Source organism: Larimichthys crocea, chromosome I (genome assembly GCF_000972845.2).
Source record: "Larimichthys crocea isolate SSNF chromosome I, L_crocea_2.0, whole genome shotgun sequence".
Classification (NCBI taxonomy): domain Eukaryota; kingdom Metazoa; phylum Chordata; class Actinopteri; family Sciaenidae; genus Larimichthys; species Larimichthys crocea.
The window spans coordinates 32495541-32514022 of record NC_040011.1 but is presented as its reverse complement, the minus strand read 5'-3'; the positions used below and the strand labels follow the sequence as shown (position 1 = coordinate 32514022).

The window sequence follows — 18482 nt, the reverse complement described above, 5'->3', positions numbered from 1 at the left end:
TTCATTGTCACAATTATCAACATTATCTCAATAATTTAAAAAATGACAATGTAACCAAGTCTAAACCAACCAGGCGTGAACAAATCTAAAAACCAGTTCTTCCTTTCTTTCACATCTGGAGTCAGATAACAAAGAATAAATTGTATGGAACACGTTAAACTTGCAGTTTATACAAGTCTTAACCTCATGTTCATTCTAAACATGACTTATTATGAGTAATGCAAAGTCTGTTAACATTTAAGTTTAAAAAGTATCACTCTTATTCTTGTCTTTAACAAAATCATTCAGAAAGTAATATTTTGTGTCACATCTACAGGTACGTAACAGCAGCACTTATGTCAGGTTCAAATGCTTTGTTATGTCAACAAAAAAACAAATCTTCCAGCCATATTCCAGCCAGTATCTAATAATCCTAGCAGGCCATAAATAGTATGTTATAAAAATGAAGCTTCGGGCCACATGAAATCTGAACACAGGCCGTGATTGGCCCCTGGGCCATACTTTGGACATACCTGGTTTACCTGTAACAACAATTAGTTATCAAAAATTCTGATCCATAAATGTACTCTCAATTTATAAATAAATCCCATTTAAGTCATTCACAGCACCCTGAGTGAAGCTCAGAGTAATATAAATCCTACTTCAAAGGATCTTTACAGCAGTGAATTAGAATCTCATTATATATATCCTGATCTATATATTATATATATGCTATATATATTATATATATATAGATATAGATATTAGTCTCTGTGCAGACAATGTTGTCACTGTCATTCATTTTCTCCAGTCTAATTTAATTGTATAGTTTTTTCCTCTATTTCTAAATTATTTTTATGTCTGTTTTACTTTTTATAGTTTTCTATCTATCTATCTATCTATCTATCTATCTATCTATCTATCTATCTATCCATCCATCCATCCATCCATCCATGCACAGAAAAAACAGAGGCCATTTGTTTTGTGTGACCTGGAACTCTTCCATTGATAATGGAGGTGTTCATGTGAATATTGTATGTTTATGTGTTGTGTTAAAGAATCCATGGTGAGGACATAGGCTGTTTTAAAAAGAAAAAAAAAACATAATGGGAGTTCTGGAAGTATGTTTTTATTCCAGTTACTACTCACAGGTGTACACCAAGTAACAAACATATATTACAAAAACCTCTGAGATAAAATCAGGTCCTATTACACTGTAAAAACAAAAAACTAGATACTGTACACAGTTCAGATCATGTGAACTTTAAAGAGGTATTGGCTATCAGGGCAGCCATGCTGGCTTTTTGCATTTGTCTGAAATATAATTTATGTTGCTGTTGTGGAAATTGCTTTTCAAAAAAATCGGCAAGCGTTGATCCCCGTTTGAACCATCCATACTCAGTGTATTTTCAATCAGTTCATTTCAGTTTCTGTGTGATAAATGTGGTGTGTCTTCATCTCTTCATGAAGTTGTCCAGGGAGGCTGGCGTCCTCTGAATGGAGTGGATATTCCTCTTCACTCGGTCCTCCAAGGAGGAGCTGGCAGCACTCTCCAGCTTCATGTTACTGCAAGAGGGGAAACAAAGGTGAGTGTTACTGAACTTACTAAACATTAAGCATTAAAAACAGCTTCAGGGGGACATTGTCCATGCCTTTAAAACAAGATAAGAGACACATCATCTCTGTGTCGATGCTGCTCAGAGACTTACTGAATGAAGCCAGCGTGACGGTCGTGCTTGACATTTTGTTCCCGTTGCTTCTCCTGCTCGTCTTGCCTCTTGTATCTCTTCACGTTATTCTCCCTGTCCTCCTCTCTCTGCTTCGCCTGGTCCATCATCTCCCGCCTCTTACGCTCCAGCTCTTCTGCAGAGAGCTTCCTACATCAGACAGATAATAGTAAAACGCATGAGAGATTACGTATCTAATGAGAAACGGGTGATTTCACGGGACTTCTTTAACAAAGAATTTAAAGAAGAATGTCATGTGGACTCTTACTTGGACACATGGTGCCTCTGTCGGTGGTAGTGCTCTTTTTGCGGGCTGGCAGCTCTAGGCTCGAACTTCCTATCGCCTCTGTGTGAGGAGGAAGACGTATAGGAGTGACTTTCCCTGTTGTTCCTGTAAGGCGAACGTGAGCGGCTCCTCTCGCGACGTCCTGAGTGATTGGAGGTGGATGATGACTGATGATGTCTGCCAGCGGGGAGCTGAGAGAGAAGATTTAAACTGTTTGTAAAAGGTTTTGGTCCAGTGAGAGATGAAACTGTACAATAGACCATATGAATGCTGCTCACTGACCTGCAGGCCGTAGCCTGGAAGATGGTGGGAGCGGGACTTGGTGTCTGCTGAAGATTCATCTCGTGAATTTGATCTAAAAATAGACCAAAGATGGTAATTAAAACAGGTACTTAATTGAACTTATTGATTAAATCTCCTCTGTGTGCAGTAATACTGTGAATCCCACTGTAGAAAATGTAGTACTCTCACGTCGTACATCATACGCTGTGCTTGTTGAATGGACATAAATCACAAATGCTATGTTCCAGTTAGTTCTTACACAGTCTTCTTTCATACCTGTGTTTTTTCTCGTCTTCCTCATCTGAGCTTGAACTTGAACTCCGTCTCTTATGCTTCTTCTCCTTTCTCCTCTCTTTGTCTTTCTTCTCCTTCTTCTCCTTCTTCCTCTTCTTTTTCTTGTCTTTCTTGTCGAGATTCTGGCGTAGCTGTGAGAGAACAAAGCAATGTTTCACCATAAATAAAACGGTTGACAATGCCCCTCTTCTGTACGACTTATCAAACACAGCTGCAGCTGCCTTGTGTTAAATGTCCCATATCTTACTATTTTCTAGTGAGTTGTTTGAAGGTTTGATATCCATAAAAAAAATTTAGTTTTAGGTATTAAAAAGAAGCCTCAGTATAGTTTTACACCTCCTCTGTCATGTTTCTCTCTGTAGTTCTAGCCAGAAAAGTATGTTTGTCTTGCGTTCATTATTATTATTATTATTAATAATATTATTAATGAGCCTCTCCTCTAATTGGCAGACTGATTTCTGAGTGATGTACAGCCACAGGATTGTAGCCTACCTTGGTGCTGAGTGCGGCAACTGTATAGTTGTGACATCACAACCATACAGTCCTGGCAGCACATTTAAAATTATAGTTTCTAAATACAGGCTAGGTGCATTTATCCATGGATTGAGTTTGCAGTATTTATCTTGCACCTAGACCTGCTTTGTAATAAAAATAAAAAAATAAAAAAAGCAAATCCCATTTTCTAAACTATGTATATCTATAATATAATTTTAGTGAATAAAATATCACTTAAAGATGCTAAGGAGGGCAATACATGTAAATGACATGAGTGAGATGGTTACTTACAGTAATATAATAGAAATCTTGACTAGAAATGAATCTTGACTGGTGAAAAGTCAAAATATCTTTAGGAGGTCGTCAAAATGAATCCATCAACAACACCAACAAAAAAATATACATCAACAGTTGCAAAGTAAATTTACCATTTCTTTAATTTTCCTCATCTTCACTGGGTTAGTCAGGACCTCTCTCTTCTTCTCTTCTTCACGTTTCCTTAAGAAAACAAACAAAACATAAATTAAATGATTCATAACTTTAAAACAGACTTTCAGAACAAATTACAAACAAGAAGGGACTTACTGACCTGATTTCAAACAGGGGGTCTTCTCTGATCTTGGCAGCCAGGTCGAGGTTAGAGGCAGGGGTGGTTGGGTTGAAGATGGACCCGGGCAGGAGGCCGGTCTCAGCTGATGGACCACTCTCAGGCTCCTCATACTGGTCTGTGATCTGCTTGTCAATGGCACGTCCCAGAAGATATTCATCTCTGGACACCTGGCCAGCAGGGCCCTGGTACATCCAGTCCAGACGATCGTCTTTCTTTCTGCCACCATAGAAAAAAAAAAAAAGATATAACATGATTTAGACCCTACTTCTTTGTCTTAAACCACAAAACATCCAGAGAACATCAGGACTAACTTGATGGCGCCGCTCTCCTCTGCATATCTTGTCATTTCTTCTCGTGTCCGTTCCTCCTTGAGTTCTTTCTGGAGCTCCTCAATCTTCTTGCGTTCAGCTTCATGTTTCTGTTCAGCTTTCCAGACACGCTCGATGTTTTTCATAGTCTGGGGATGCCAGCTCTTTTTCAAGTTCTAGTGAAAGACAGGGTCGAAGACATGTTAGTAACTGTGTGTGTACTCAGGCATCAGTGTACGAGTCTCACTTTAACAACCAGCATTATTCACGTGGACGAAATAAGTATAAAGATGGTCTCTTATTTATTATTTCATCTTATGATAGTCAGTCATACTAACGCTAACTAACGTTAACCTAACGTTAGCATTACGTTACTATCCATCAGCTATTGAAACAACTATTAAACTATAAGACCAAAGGTAAAACAAAAATAGCTGAACTGAACTGAGGATCTTAACTATTCCCAGCAGGTATTATTATTATTATTATTATTATTATTATTATTATTATTATTATTATAGATATCAGTGAACACACAGACATGTTGTGGATAGAGTTTGATCAAACATCACAGACAGCTCACACTCACCAGATCACCGCCCCCCATCTTGAAAGAGTCTTCGTTTGAGTTAAACAAAAATAGAAAAAGACAAATATGAAAACAAAAAAACTACAAAAGGTGAGACAAAGTAGCTCGAGAGCTAGCTGGAAAATGGAGCCACCGAGGCTCGCGAGCGATGTGTTTGATCCGCTTCCTGTTTTGTGTATTTCTCCTTCCGGTTCCAGCTCATGCTGCCTTCACGTGCCCGTGGTAAGGTCCTGACATTTGCGAGCTGCTGGTCTCGTGAATAAACAGTCGAGTCGCGACATGATTTTCAACATGTTTGGGAAGCAGTTAATAAAAATGTTTTGGTGGTTGTTGCACAAACGGTGTCATGTCATCAGACAGATATTTATTGCCGGCTTGTTGAGACAGCTTCCTGCATGAGTCATCCCTGTGTTTCTGACAAGCAGACATCCTGACCATGAATGCAACAGTCAGTGTTTCCCAGCTATTTGGCCCGGGAGCTATAAAAACGCGACAATTTAACAAATTATGATTCAGTTTATGTCATTAGTGTGGACATAGGTTATTAATAATTTAACCACAGAGTACTTTGTCTTTTGTAATTTTCCTTTGTAGTTAATATAAATGATTTTTACAAGAAATTAAAGCATCCAAAATTTCAAATGTATAATTAATAATTTATCTTTATAATTTATTATGTGACCCCTCAGATTTATCTTGCGATCCCTTAGGCAGCCCTCAGGGTTTGAACCAGTGGTTTAACTACTATATTAAAGGTCCAGTGGGTAAGATATAGGAAGCTTTGTTTACAGAATATGGCAGAAGTTAAATATAATATGCATAACTATGTTTTCATTTGTAAAACAGGCCAAGTTGCAGCTTCCATGCCTGTGAAGTGAGACCAATGTTGAAGTGCCAAAACTGTAGTTCCTGAAATGGCCACTTGAGGCTGGCTACAGAACAAGTTAATCTCCATAAGCCCCCATATTAAAACGTCCAACTTCACAGCAAATTTTTCATGTTTACAGCCTGGTACAAAAAATTGTTTTGGTCTTTATAGCTAATTTCCCCGTTTATGACAACTGTACTGAGAGTGAATTTTTATAGACCTGTTCAGATCATATTAAGGCTAACAATTATGCAAAATTAACAGTGTGGCCGCTTTGACTGAGAGGTGGGCTCCATTACAGCACCCAGGCTTCGTTCACCCTGCCTCAGGTCCACTGATGATCCACACCGTTGCTGATTTTCAGATTAGCCAGGAGGCAAAAGAGGCAGGACCAAAAACAGCAGCAGTCAGCGGTGCGTCTTCAGAAACCTGTATGTGACATCACAGATACACCATCCGTTCTTTATACGGTCAGTGGAAAAGACAAACTAAACACTGGGACACGAGATATGGTCTTCGTGTTTTACGCACATTTCACAGCCACTGCAGTTTCTCCTTGATGCTCAGCACGAGATGGGAGTGGGGTAATGTGGTTGCACTCAACAACTACACCACTATATGCCACAAAAACCTACAAACTGGCGGTGTTGATTAGCTGTTGATCAGTTGGTAGAGCATCCGCCCCATGTACAAAGGCTGAGCAGCGACCCAGAGTTTGAATCTGACCTGTGGCCCTTTGCTGCATGTCATTCCTCATCTCTCTCTCTCCTCATTCCTGTCACTCTTCAAGCTATCTAAAAAATAAAGCTTGAAAAAGGCCAAAGAAATCTTTAAAAAACTACACATTGATCCTTTGAAAACACTACTAATATTAATTAGAACTGCAAATTTAAGAATTATGTATAATTATCCAGAAAAGTCAGTTTTTCACAGTGTAATATCTAATATACTATACAAACATTTATTGGCCCCAAAAATATCCTACTATCTGTCCTATAATAGTAATAGTATTAATAATATTAACAAAACTGTTAATAGTAATTAATAATTGCAGACCTGGTAAATAAAGGTTCAACATGGACACAGAATATAGTTTTTTTATTTAATAAAGGACAATAATAGATTAAATACAAGTTATTACACCATGATACTTAACTTATTAAAAGTTTTAGAACTTATTTAATTACAATCAACTAAAACATTTACTACAGCAACCAATTTAAAATAGTTGTCCATCTTGTTCTACTGACCAACATAAAAGACTATCTATAATAACATCAACAAAAAATAATAATAGTCAATACACAATAATTGACTGACTGACTTTAAGCAAGGTCTTCCATTTCTTATCTTCTATACATAAATACAGCAATCGTGAGCCTCCAATAATGCAAGCTCCCTAATATATATAGAAATCTCAGCCTAATGTCTGTGATGGTTTACATACATCCTAATAGTGTTTGAAACTGTAAAGCCGCTCACACTGCTTGCTACAGAACTATTGATCACATAATATTGATTATGAAAGTTAACTATTCAAAACAAGTAACCTAAACAATTTCTGATGCATGTGTTGTTCAACTGCATTTGATTGTTGTTACTAGACAGCTGTCTCTGCATGTCAAATGGTTATAATGTGTTTTGTTAAATGACTTGTCAGTGTTAGTGAACATGGAAAAAGTGCACATGCACCAACAGCTGTTAATAAAATGTGTTGAGAGATGAGCCAGTCACACATTCTTTGTTGATGATTGGGATTGAAGCTTGATCCGACATGCAAATGGTAATCAAGCTGATGATATTTGGAAGAACTGTATAAACCCACTTAATGAGGTACACCTGGATAGTATTGGTAGTACTGCCTGAACCTTTTTGTGGCATGAATTCAAGTAAAGTTCTTTCAATATTTTCCGCTGCAGATTTATGATATGAAAAGCGGTATCATCATCATAGTTTCATTTTATTGGCCCCCAGCGAAACAAGCTGTAATTATCACACAGATATATTAGTATTGTAAAAAGACATCATGGTGACCTTGTTAACAGTTGCCTCATTACATATCGAGCAGACAGAGAGCACAATTGGCATTCATTTCTGGCCACCTGACAAATACAATATTTGCAATACCTGACAAATACAATATTTGCTCTCCCTTTAGCCCAGTTTGGTCTTCAACAGTTCCTTAGGTGAAATACCTGCTTCAAGCTGCCAAATATACTTTATGTTCACTCACTAATGGCTAATTTATTGTTGTTTTTCAACGTTTGGTGCCGAACAATCAGCCTGCAGTGGGTTTATCAGAACATTTTTGCAGAAAACAGCTGCCTGTGGGTGGTATAAATTGATGAGGGCAGTAGAGACTGAACCTGGTCAGAAAACCAAAACAATAAGCTTAAATACACTAAAACACAGCATACTCGGTACAGCTGAGTGGAGCTTCAGTTTATGGATAAGTCTGTGAATAAACTAACTTACTGGAAGTTTTTTCCAGCACCAGCAGGCTGTAGTGTTGACAAGGTGGCTCTGTGGAGTCATGTTTACTGCCAAATATGTTCACTGTCATCAGCATTTCGCAACCCAGGGAGCATTTTCTCGAAATGTCTAGCTTTGGTGATTATGACGCTCAGTTTTATCTTCTTCTTCTTCTTCTTACCTGCCAAGCATGGAGGACGTCACTGCCCTCTGTGGCTCTGACCACCTTTTTGTTCTTTGGGTTTAATTAGTTGTGATTTGTGAGTTTGTCTTTTTCACATCATTGTCAGACTTAATGGTTGTTTGTATCGTTGCTTTCCATTGAATCAGTGTTCACATTCTCCTACTGTATGAGTCAAGTGTTTTGCCATCAAACCTACCTTGGTGGCCAGAAACACACTATTTTTGGTAAATAGTAGCCTTTGTAGTGCATGGAACTCACATTTTTATATTATATCATGTTATATTATATCATATTATATCATATTCTATTCTGTTATATTAATGTGTCTGTATTACATTAACATTACTGCATGCTGCCATTGCAATGCATTATTATCTGTTTTTGTCATTTTGGTTATTATCATATCATTTTAATTACTTACAAACCAACACACACACACACACACACACACACACACACACAGTTAAGTGGCTTAAACTGTCAACTATCCAAATAGCTACTGACCTTTTTTAAAATAACAAAATGCTCCATCATATTCCAGTATCTTATCACATCTTGCGCAGTAGGCTACACACATGGTGACAGTCTGAAACAAAAAGAATATCGCCGTCTCCTTTCTCTGTTCAAAAGCATGCTGCTTTTGATATTGGTCATATAAATTGTGTTAGACATTTCTCCAAGTCTTCCAGTAACATGTTTGATTCATTTTATTGTAAACAAGGTAACAAGCCACCTTCAGTTGATCTCATCTCAGTCTCTTGGTCTATTGGTAGTGGTGGCTCTAGCAGCAATGGAAGTCCAGCAACAAGCGGCAGCTTCAGCTTGGTTGCCTCCTTAGCCACCTTTCACTTTTAGTAAACAGAACAAAGTTCTATCCACAGAATTAGTACGATTTGTTTTTTTCTGTGTGCATTTTATCATCGAGTTAGCCCTGTCGATGAATTCACAGGACCACAGACAAACGCTTTCTTTTCCAACCAACTTTCATCAGTTAAAGTTTGTCCAAACCATTTTCCTATTCTCTATTCTATCGTAAAACTATAACACCTCTATGACTGAGAGGGGAACAAGTGTTAAACCTTCTTCTGAAAGTGATGAAATTAGCCAGACTGCCCTGTCACACTGGAGACTGAGGGGTCTGTCTCACATTTCAGCTTCAGCGGAGGCTCTGCAGTGTCAGACGCAGACACATTTGAAGATGATTGAGGAGGTGTAGCTGCATCGAAGCCCTTATCCATCCTCCCGTCTCCATTCACCCTCTCCTCCCCATGTCCTGGCGGGGACTCGTGTGTGCGCATGTGCTTGGCCAGGTGGTCATTGCGCATAAACACTCTAGGACATAATGCGCAGCTGAACTTTTTAGCGCCAGTGTGCGTCTGTAGGTGGCGCTGCAGTTCATCAGAGCGTGTGAATCTCTTGCCACAGAAGAGCCAGTTGCAGACAAATGGCCGGTCCCCGCTGTGCCATCGTAGGTGAGCCTTCAGATGGGAGGTCTTAGCGTAGGCTTTGCCACAGCCAGGGATGTGGCAGTTGTGCATGTGCTTCCGCCTGCTGTCGTCAGTGCTCTGGCCCAGCTGTTCAGCATGGACGCAGTTAGGGCAGCGACACACAGCCTGGCCGGCGCCTCTGGAAGAAGATCGGCGTTGGGGCTTGGGACGGGCAGAGACAACGTTCTCCTGTGGTTCCTCCAGGGAGAACGGTTCTTGCTGCAGCATTTCAGGGGCCAGTGGCTCCATCTTGAAGCCATCTTGTGGAAAGAGGTGGGCTGAGTGCGAGGCCGGGGCGTGCTGAGCTGGAGGCAGGGTGCATAGCTGTGGGTCAGAGCCATAAGGGCCTAAAGAGGACTGCAACCCCATGGAGCTCCCTGGACTCACTGAAGGCAAGCCGACACCCTGTCCCGTTTGCAGGTCTATCCAACCCCCAGGTTGGACGTCCCTGTGGAGGTCCCACCAGGAGGGGATGTTCATGTCTTCTGAGCTGCCACTAGGTGGTGCTGTCCGTAACCAGGGCTCGTAAGGGTGGGCCATGTGAGCAGCTGGTGCAGGTGCAGGACTGTTGATGAGGTCAGCCACTCAAAGTGTTGTTCACTATCTTTTGGGTAGCGCTGAGAATATTACCACATGATTGGATGGCGACGCAATGAAAAAACCTGTAGAGAGAAAGAACAGACAAACTGTTATCTCTTCAAGTCTAGTATCAGCTCAGCCTTTCCCACTCAGTTGCCTTTTCTCAATGACTTCACTAAACCACATGCAATGACTTTGAAGTCCTGAGGTCATTTTTTTTCCCGGCTTTGAAATTACTCAGCTTCTGCTGATCTAACATTTCTGAACATCAGAAGTGCAGACACTCAGGCCTAAATCCTCCTGTCTACAACATTTAAATAACCAACCCTGAGCACACCTCCTTCATCGCCATGGATACTGCAGTTCTCACGCTGCGTGGCCGTGGAGACAGAACAGAGGGGGGAGACAGACGTGTCCAGGCAGAAGCCTGCCACATGCATCCGCTGCCAGGTACTTCCCATGGAGGACAGTCAAAGACAAGCGCAAAGAAAACAACATCATCGGCCCTGTGCAAAGGCAGCAGCGGGGGGAGGGCCAAGAGTGAAGGGGAGTGTTGACAGGAGAGCAGTTTGGTAAAGGAAGAAGTTCCAGGGAGGTATGGCTGCAGGCCAAAGTCTATTTGTACGTCTCTGAGGTTTGAGGAGATGAAACCTGGCAGACAGGAGAACCTGTTTTTTATAAATCACACATGATTTACAACAACAGCCCTCCAGGCAAGTTACAAAAGGAGCCCCGTAAAACACCCCGCCTCTTACACACTGGCGGCAGAATGCATCAACAGTTGCAGACTGACGGCATTCAGGAGCCTGAGAATTGGAGTCCAACAATAACATGAGAACAATTACTCTGTGTATAATTACGGGCACACGCTCTGAAACAGCATCCTGTCCCCAACACACTCCAAGTATGTAGACTTGTGCACACCTCAAAGGTGTCAGCAGGCATGGGGACGGGCTCTGGTTTCCAAAAATGACATGAAACTTGTCAAAGTTTGGACAAGTCTGTGGAAATTCATGACAAGAATCGAGCAGCCTGCAAGACTTGTGCTTGCTTCCAGACATGTCCTAGCCCCAAACAATCTTGTTGACTTCCACCACACCCCCATCCTAGAACATCTACAATTATCTTTACAGCAGGAAACAGTAAAGTAGTCTGAAGCTTTAGAGGTTGGTCTTGAGATCACTCGTTGTGACACCATATCTGACATAGCAAACTGCACAAGGTCATCCAAAAAGAAGAGGTCAAGCTCCAGTGGACGACGTACAAGACTGATGGCAGATCCATCAAAGGCAGGCGGAGTGTCATGTGGCTTAGCACACAGGTGGTGTCACTCTGACTGACAGTGGACGATCACCTCAGTAGATCTCAATTTGTTGAGTCAATACGGTCAAACCAAGAGGATTACACGTCGTTCTCAAAGGTTCATTCAAACCCAGTCACAGATGCTTTCTAATTGCAATGAAATCGTAAACCAATTAGTTCGGAATTCCCTGATGAAAGGTCTGGTGTTAAAGGTCAAGATGATTTATGATCACGTCGACCTGGAGCCAGAGCTGCTCTGTAATTTTTTGGGAATGCGACTCAGACGCACGTCGGAATGGTCCCTTCAACTCCGCTCTTACTGACATGACCGTAAACAAATCAAGACAGCAGCATCCTCCTCTGATCGTCAAAGTGCTGGGAGCACTAAGAGCTCCTAAGGGAAACAGCTGGCATGGGGGGGCCCCCAGGGCGGACAGCAGGAGGAGGATGGTACAGAGCAATGACAGAGCTGTGGTCATAAAACCTGCCCGACCAAGACCCAGCACAGCCCCTGGTTTACAAGTTGCCATCGGGAGGAGGCACAAAGAGGGAGAGAAGTTTCTCTTTATGATTCATTGCATTATGTGCACTGTTCCTGAGTTTTAAGACACATTTTACACCCACAGATGTTTTATTCATCACATAGTGTTTCTGATTTGAGAGCCTAAATGATAAGTACTTTTTCAAAATAGCTGCCCTTTTTAAGACTGCTAACCTGCTACTTTAAACTGCTGTATTGCACATTTGAAGTCCATTTTCAGACTGATTTACATGCCCAGTTTAATCCTCATTCTATCTACCACAAGTCTTCCTATTTCCTCCCAGACCTAGAATAACACAGATAAAACAGTAATGCTGACTCTCTTTGGACACTTCAAACAAACCAGTCAGGGTCAAATGGTGTCTACAAGTAATTTCTTTTAACCTGCTTGGAGAACAAGATGGGTGGAGAGGACCACATCAATCATGGGTCAGGTCAGTCGTCAAAAGATCGTACTAGGACGAGATTTAACACTTTAACTTGTTGTAATGTAAAGTCAGACTACAAAATCTGGTTGGTGCAATGATAAGAGGAATCAAAATTATATTGGAATTTATGAAATGACACAAGTGACAATAAATCATTAAAGTAAAATTCCATTTGCATATCTGAGTGACAGATTAAGACAGGGACATACAGATGAAAGGCTAGTCTAAGTTAATCGGTTCCTCTCAGCTTTAGCTGTATGACTAAGTGCAGATAGAACAGATATGACTGACAGCTTTACATACTCAGTGATTAAGGAGTGTCTGTACGACGCTAATTCATATGTATTTATGTATCATGCATTCCACGCTTTGCTGCATGTTTTATGATCATAAGTTACAAGCAGCAGCTTTTAACACCTTTTTTGTATCTTTCCATTTCTTTCTATTTGGAAAACTCTTTGACACTTCTCAAAAAGAAAAAAAAACATAAACCCAAAAATAGTAGTCTCAAAAACTTTCTTTGAACAGTTTCACGTGCTTGATTATGTTGTTTCAGGATTTATGGTTTAGTGGACAAAGAGATTAAATGTCAAACACGCAGATAGGAGTTTATTTAATATGGGATGTATAAAATGTCACTTGTTTGCATAGAAGTTTTAATTTACTATAAAAAATTGCCATGATATTTATATACAGTGATGGAAAGTTACTAAGAACTTTTACTCAAGTACTCAAGTAAGTTAAATCACTTAAATTATTTAAATTTTAAGATACTTTATTTGAATGCTACTTTAAACACTATATATACTGAACAGTTTTATTTAACAATTAGTTTATAAAAGATGATGCATTGTTTTAGATTAAATTGTTATGACATATAAAATACTTATTAGCTTTACTTTGACCAATCACAAGGTACCACTAACCTATTAAAACATTAATAATGATCCAGTAATATGATGAAATAAAACTGACTGAAGCTTTTATTCTGCATATTGGTAGTTTTATTTGTAATACTTTAAGTACATTTTCTTGCTTATACTTTAACGCTTTTACTTGAGTGAAGTCTTGAATGCATGACTTGTATTTGGTGTTCAGTCACTGCATATATTTCTTTTTAAGACTGACATTTGAAATACTGAGCAATCACAACAGTTACGCCGCAGCATTTTTCAATGAAACACTCATCCTATACAAACATAATTAATGCCAGACCGCACAGATTGTTGTGCAGACACATTCATTTTATGGATATTATCAAAACCCATCACATGCACTTCTACTTTAATAATAACGGTTTACCTTGAATAAATTATCTCTGAATCTTGATTCAAAATATTCTTCCTCTCTTGCGTTTAGTGCCGTCCACATATTTATCTTTTATTGTATTTTCTAATCTTTCTTTATTCCCCAGTTTTTATCATTTTCATACGGTCCCTGGGGACTGTTTCCACAGAGAGCATGAAAACGTTACAGCAGTACACTTTAAATAACCAAAATATTTAATATTAGGGGAAAAAAGAGCTGCAATAATGACATTAGATCAGAATGTTACATAAACAGCAATGACCAACCAACAGCTTTAATGTACAGATTTGATAATACAGGTGTGAGTCCACATACTTTGTAAATTGGTTGCTTATGAAACATTATTTCAACTTTTTTATGCCAGTACGTGACACACTGAGCTACATCCTACTGAAACAGACCCTCCATGCCTACAGGTCAGCCTTTTGAGTGTTTGCTGTCAGTTAAATATAATCCACACTTGATTTTATTCTACATATAATCCTATATTCTCTATATATTCATGTTTAACCAGATGGCTAATATTGAACTTTCTTAACCATTTACTTTATCTACCTTATCCAGAGAACATGACAAGAACATGTCAAAAAGTTAGAATAGTTTATGGTGTAATTGCAGCTCTTATGTTGTCTTGGGAGATGTTTTTTTAATTTCTGGAATGTTTCAATTTTTCCCAAGACAAAGCAATTTAGTGCGTCTGTTGTACTAAATGTTTTGGTATTGAGTTTTCTTTCTTTGTCTGCCTTCAATATGAAATGATTTCCTCATGTATGAACTTATAGTTCCCTGTGGCCAACTTGAAGTCTGTATAGCGTTTGATAAATGTTTCATACAGTCATTTATAGTAATGTTAATGAAGATCAGGATCAGGTCGTTTATACGGTAACGCTTACAGTAGATCGCAGTGATAGCAAATTCCTGAGTTACCTGTGGAGCTGCTGTTGTTATTTTCTTTTTGGAATAAATACACCTTGGTTGGAGAAAGTTTGTCTCAGCTCAGCTCTGCCGCGTCTCCCCTTCGTCGAAAAAAGTGCACAGAAAAATAATATCCTCATCATATTTCATCTGATTTTCACCATCGCAGACGCAGTCCAGGTGAGGCAATATCAGCGTTTTGGCGCACAGGTAAGCAGCATTCTCAGGAGTGACAAACTTTATGATAGGCTGTGCGTCTTGAGTCCCTCCAGGCTCCGCCCTCTGCTGCTGTGTAGTCCCCCAGCTTTGAAGATGCGCCCTCGGCTGGAGGTGAGGAAACGGCTCGCTTTGGGAAAACACGGGGATCAGTGGGACGGTCCGTCACAGAGGTCTGAGGTTACCTGTCCAAAGAGCTCCCACATTTAGGCTGCTACTACGGTCATGTCTGTTTTTTGTACACCCCTTTTTATAGGTGAAATGAGATTATAAATAATTTATTCTATGGTTAATTCTTCAGAGCAGATGTGTGTGATCCTGTATTCACTGCATTTCCATAGGAAGTCTAAGATCAGCAGTCAGAAACAGTTACTATACTATAAATACTCTACTTAAGTACAGTTTCAAGGTACTTTATGTACTTTATACTTCACAACTCTTTGGGGAAATATTGTGCTTTTTGTTTCACTACATTTGTTTGACAGAACTTTGGAGATCACAGACAAAACATGTGAGCTCACATATGCAGTAATGCATTATTATAGATTATATAGAAGTAACCAACTTCAATGTTAAAATCTTCCATAATAATGACAGGGATCATTCTGCACGCCGAGTGCTTTTACCTTTGACACTTAAAGTACATTTAGTTGCTAAAACTTTGGTACTCTTATTGAAGAAAATCTACAATGTAGGATTTATACAGATTTTTACAGATTGGTATTTCTGCTTTTACTTTTCTACATTATCTGAATTCTTCTTTCACCACTGTCAACAATACAACAGCAAAAAGCTCCATAAGCAAACACCTCTGAGGTCATGACATGTACGTAAGAGCTGAACCACTGCTCTGTATCAGCTGGAAATGTGACCTTTCTATTGTTTGACCAAGATGTACATCCAGATAAATATCATGAATATTTAGTTGAAATATTACAACTTGTTAGAATGAATGTTAATGACCTTTAAACATCAGTTTGATCAAGTCCACCTCCTTGTCTTTTCCACTTAAACTCCAATTTTTTTGTCAAATTACAACATTTATTTTTTATTATTCCAAATTAAAATGAAAAGACAATATTAATTAGTGAATTTAATAATACATTCATAACCATTTTATTTATTTCTACAGCACTCTTCTTTCAAAACTACAAACTATTTAACATGAGTATAAAACAAACTTGGTACATCGTTATCACACTTTGTGATGGTTATGGTGATGTACCAAAATTCAGGTCAACTCTTTTACACTGTACAGCTCTGGTGCAGTAACCTGGTCAGTGCAGTGACTGCAGCCTGTGAATCAGATAGTTGAGACCTGGAAATCCTTTGATTGCGGACACTCCTGAGAGGTGGTTTGGCTTGGACCAAAACACACACACACAATACACAAATCTTTGGGATCTTACTTTGCAGAAAACAGACAGCAGTTCTGCTCATGAAACCATTCAAAGAAAAAGTAGCTCACATTTTATGAACCGTGTTTAATATGACGACTGAACGGCTACAAAAGGCTTTTAGTGTGTGCCAAACGTTGAATTTCTCCCAACCTGCGAGTCGTGTAATATGTCAGAGTTTAATGGACTGCTGTGGTTTTGAATGTGCATCACACATTTAATAGTTTTTAACATCATCTTCCTTTGAGGCCTTTTTCTTTTATTTTGTCTCCTCGCTGAGTTAATTCCTTTCCTGTCACAGCATGTTGGTGGAGCAGCTTCAAATCAACTGACAAACACAGACCACAGACAGGCCGGCGGGAAGTGACTTCCTACCCCCTCTGCTCCTCTTTCTCTGAAGCAGCACTTTACAAATGCTGAGTTTGAACTGATTACATGATGGTCACATAATGGAAAACCCAGGGCCATCAGCAAATAGTGACAAAATCTTGACTGAGTTTATGTCTTGATAGATTTATACACACCTTCCAGCCATGAAGAGTGAACTCGCTAATCAGGAAAGGCCGTTTCCATGTACACAATACTTGACTTTGATTTTAACACATCAAATATCATTCTGAAATACCTGCAAGGATATCCACTCTTAGAACATTTAAATGTACTTTGAACCATTTGTTGCATGTAAAACTTTTAAAATTGAAATGAGTATAATGTCTCAGTATCTCATATGTTTCAGTATAATGTACCTGTACACACAGGGGAGATCAGGCCACTGAATTGAAGACCACACACCACGTCTAAATGTTGTTTACCGGCGCCTTTAAATAGTCAAGCATATTTCCTCATGAATACAATGCAGCACAATCAGAAAGAGACTGCTTAATAACATTTAATTACAGTGCAATTTCAAGTAGGGGCTTACAAATTCTTCTAATGATTTAAATGTGTTTAGATAGCTTGTTTGACCGTTTTTATGCCTGTTACTGCTTACATAATTTTTTTTGTATAAGAATTTATGCTGTGTGTACATGAAAATGTTTGTGGTTCTTTAAACACTCTTGCAAGGAGGCTTTTCCTGAAGTACTGACATTTACTTTTGTTTTCAATCCAGCAAGATCCCCGTGAATTTTAATATGGTGAAGTAACATCTATAAATATATCAGCAACCCATTTGACCTCTTACATGCTAGCGTTAGTGTTTTGGCACTCAGTCATAAATTCTTTAAAAAGTACTGTACCGTGAGGAAATTATCGAGGGTGTATAGTCAAACTACTGTGAACTTTATATATGCTTGTGGAGACACTTTGTCGTGGATTATTTATAGCTTTACTCTTGTTTGTGAGCAGCTGCTGCTAGATCAGAAACCTCTTTTGGAATTTCATTTTATTTGTGAAGGACAGCATCAGAGTCCAAAAAACTTTACAGTAACCCTACAGTAACTTAACCTGTACATGTGTGTGCGCAATTGAGACACAGGATCATAGGACTAGAATGGATGAATCTATCTGAATAAATAATTTAATGTCAACCAAACTACCGCCACATAACTGGGCCATCCTGGTTTGCTAAGGAAGACCATGAGATGTAGATGTCTCTGCTCTGTTATGAATTGGCACGAAAAGTCCAGCTGGGATAGGCTCCAGCCCCACTGTGCCCCTGTTGAGGATAAGCAGTTACATATAATGGATGGATGGGCTAAGGTTTCCAAGATCAAGAATTAACTTTTAGATCAACAGTTTACAAAATAGGCTTAGTAGCATTTCTGTTAGTTTCAGAGGTGCTTGTAGTTTTAGTTGATTTAGTTACCTTTGGAGAGAGATAACTAACTATAGAGGGGGCTAACTGTTTCCCCGTTTCAAGTCGTCATGCTAAGCTAAGATGGTGACGTGTGAGCGGTATCTCAGCGGACTTTCAGCAAGCATCTTTCCAGATGCAAATGTTTATTAAGTGCCCATAAATCAAGAAAGGAATAGAATAGTGAAAGAAACATTTTTATTACTGGAACTATCTAACAATGTCCTATACACCCTAAATGTGCTTTATCGTTGCTTCTCAGTTTCTATTGTATTTGTAATTACAGTAATTAGTCAGGGAACAAGTTTTTGAAGCTTTTTCTTTGTTTCCCCTGAAGGCCAAAATGGTTTACGTGAGACATAAATCTGAACTCTCATCCTCACAGTTTGTGTGTGATTTTATTTCTGTGTGTACAACTTG

At 39.2% G+C, this 18482-nt stretch overlaps 2 protein-coding genes across 3 annotated transcripts; both read right to left on the bottom strand.

Annotated features, from left to right (window-relative positions):
- Positions 1-1088: 1088 nt before the first annotated feature.
- cwc25 (CWC25 spliceosome associated protein homolog) lies at positions 1089-4736 on the bottom strand. Its single transcript, XM_010732643.3, has 9 exons — positions 4571-4736; positions 3985-4157; positions 3653-3889; positions 3492-3561; positions 2551-2699; positions 2275-2347; positions 1975-2183; positions 1689-1856; positions 1089-1545 (listed from the first exon to the last, which is right to left on the bottom strand). The coding sequence occupies exons 1-9, from the start codon at positions 4586-4588 to the stop codon at positions 1434-1436; spliced, it is 1209 nt and encodes a 402-aa protein (XP_010730945.1). The 5' UTR covers positions 4589-4736; the 3' UTR covers positions 1089-1433.
- A 1848-nt stretch (positions 4737-6584) lies between these two features.
- sp6 (Sp6 transcription factor) lies at positions 6585-14867 on the bottom strand. Of its 2 annotated transcripts, none has more exons than XM_010732644.3 (2): positions 14667-14867; positions 6585-10243 (listed from the first exon to the last, which is right to left on the bottom strand). In XM_010732644.3, the coding sequence occupies exon 2, from the start codon at positions 10119-10121 to the stop codon at positions 9195-9197; it is 927 nt and encodes a 308-aa protein (XP_010730946.1). In that variant the 5' UTR covers positions 10122-10243; positions 14667-14867; the 3' UTR covers positions 6585-9194. The 2 variants fall into 2 exon arrangements, with proteins under 2 accessions (XP_010730946.1, XP_019121677.1); XM_019266132.2 differs by lacking the exon at positions 14667-14867 and adding an exon at positions 10498-10632.
- Positions 14868-18482: the final 3615 nt, after the last annotated feature.

What these genes read in the sequence shown, in the direction of transcription:
- sp6 (XM_010732644.3), bottom strand. Translation starts at nt 10,121, where the DNA reads ATGGCCCACCCTTACGAGCCCTGGTTACGGACAGCACCACCTAGTGGC.
- cwc25 (XM_010732643.3), bottom strand. An exon ending in GAGGAGAGCGGCGCCATCAA is followed by an intron (nt 3,890 to 3,984) that starts GTTAGTCCTGAT and finishes CTATGGTGGCAG; the next exon opens with AAAGAAAGACGATCGTCTGG. An exon ending in CGTCACGCTGGCTTCATTCA is followed by an intron (nt 1,546 to 1,688) that starts GTAAGTCTCTGA and finishes CCCCTCTTGCAG; the next exon opens with TAACATGAAGCTGGAGAGTG.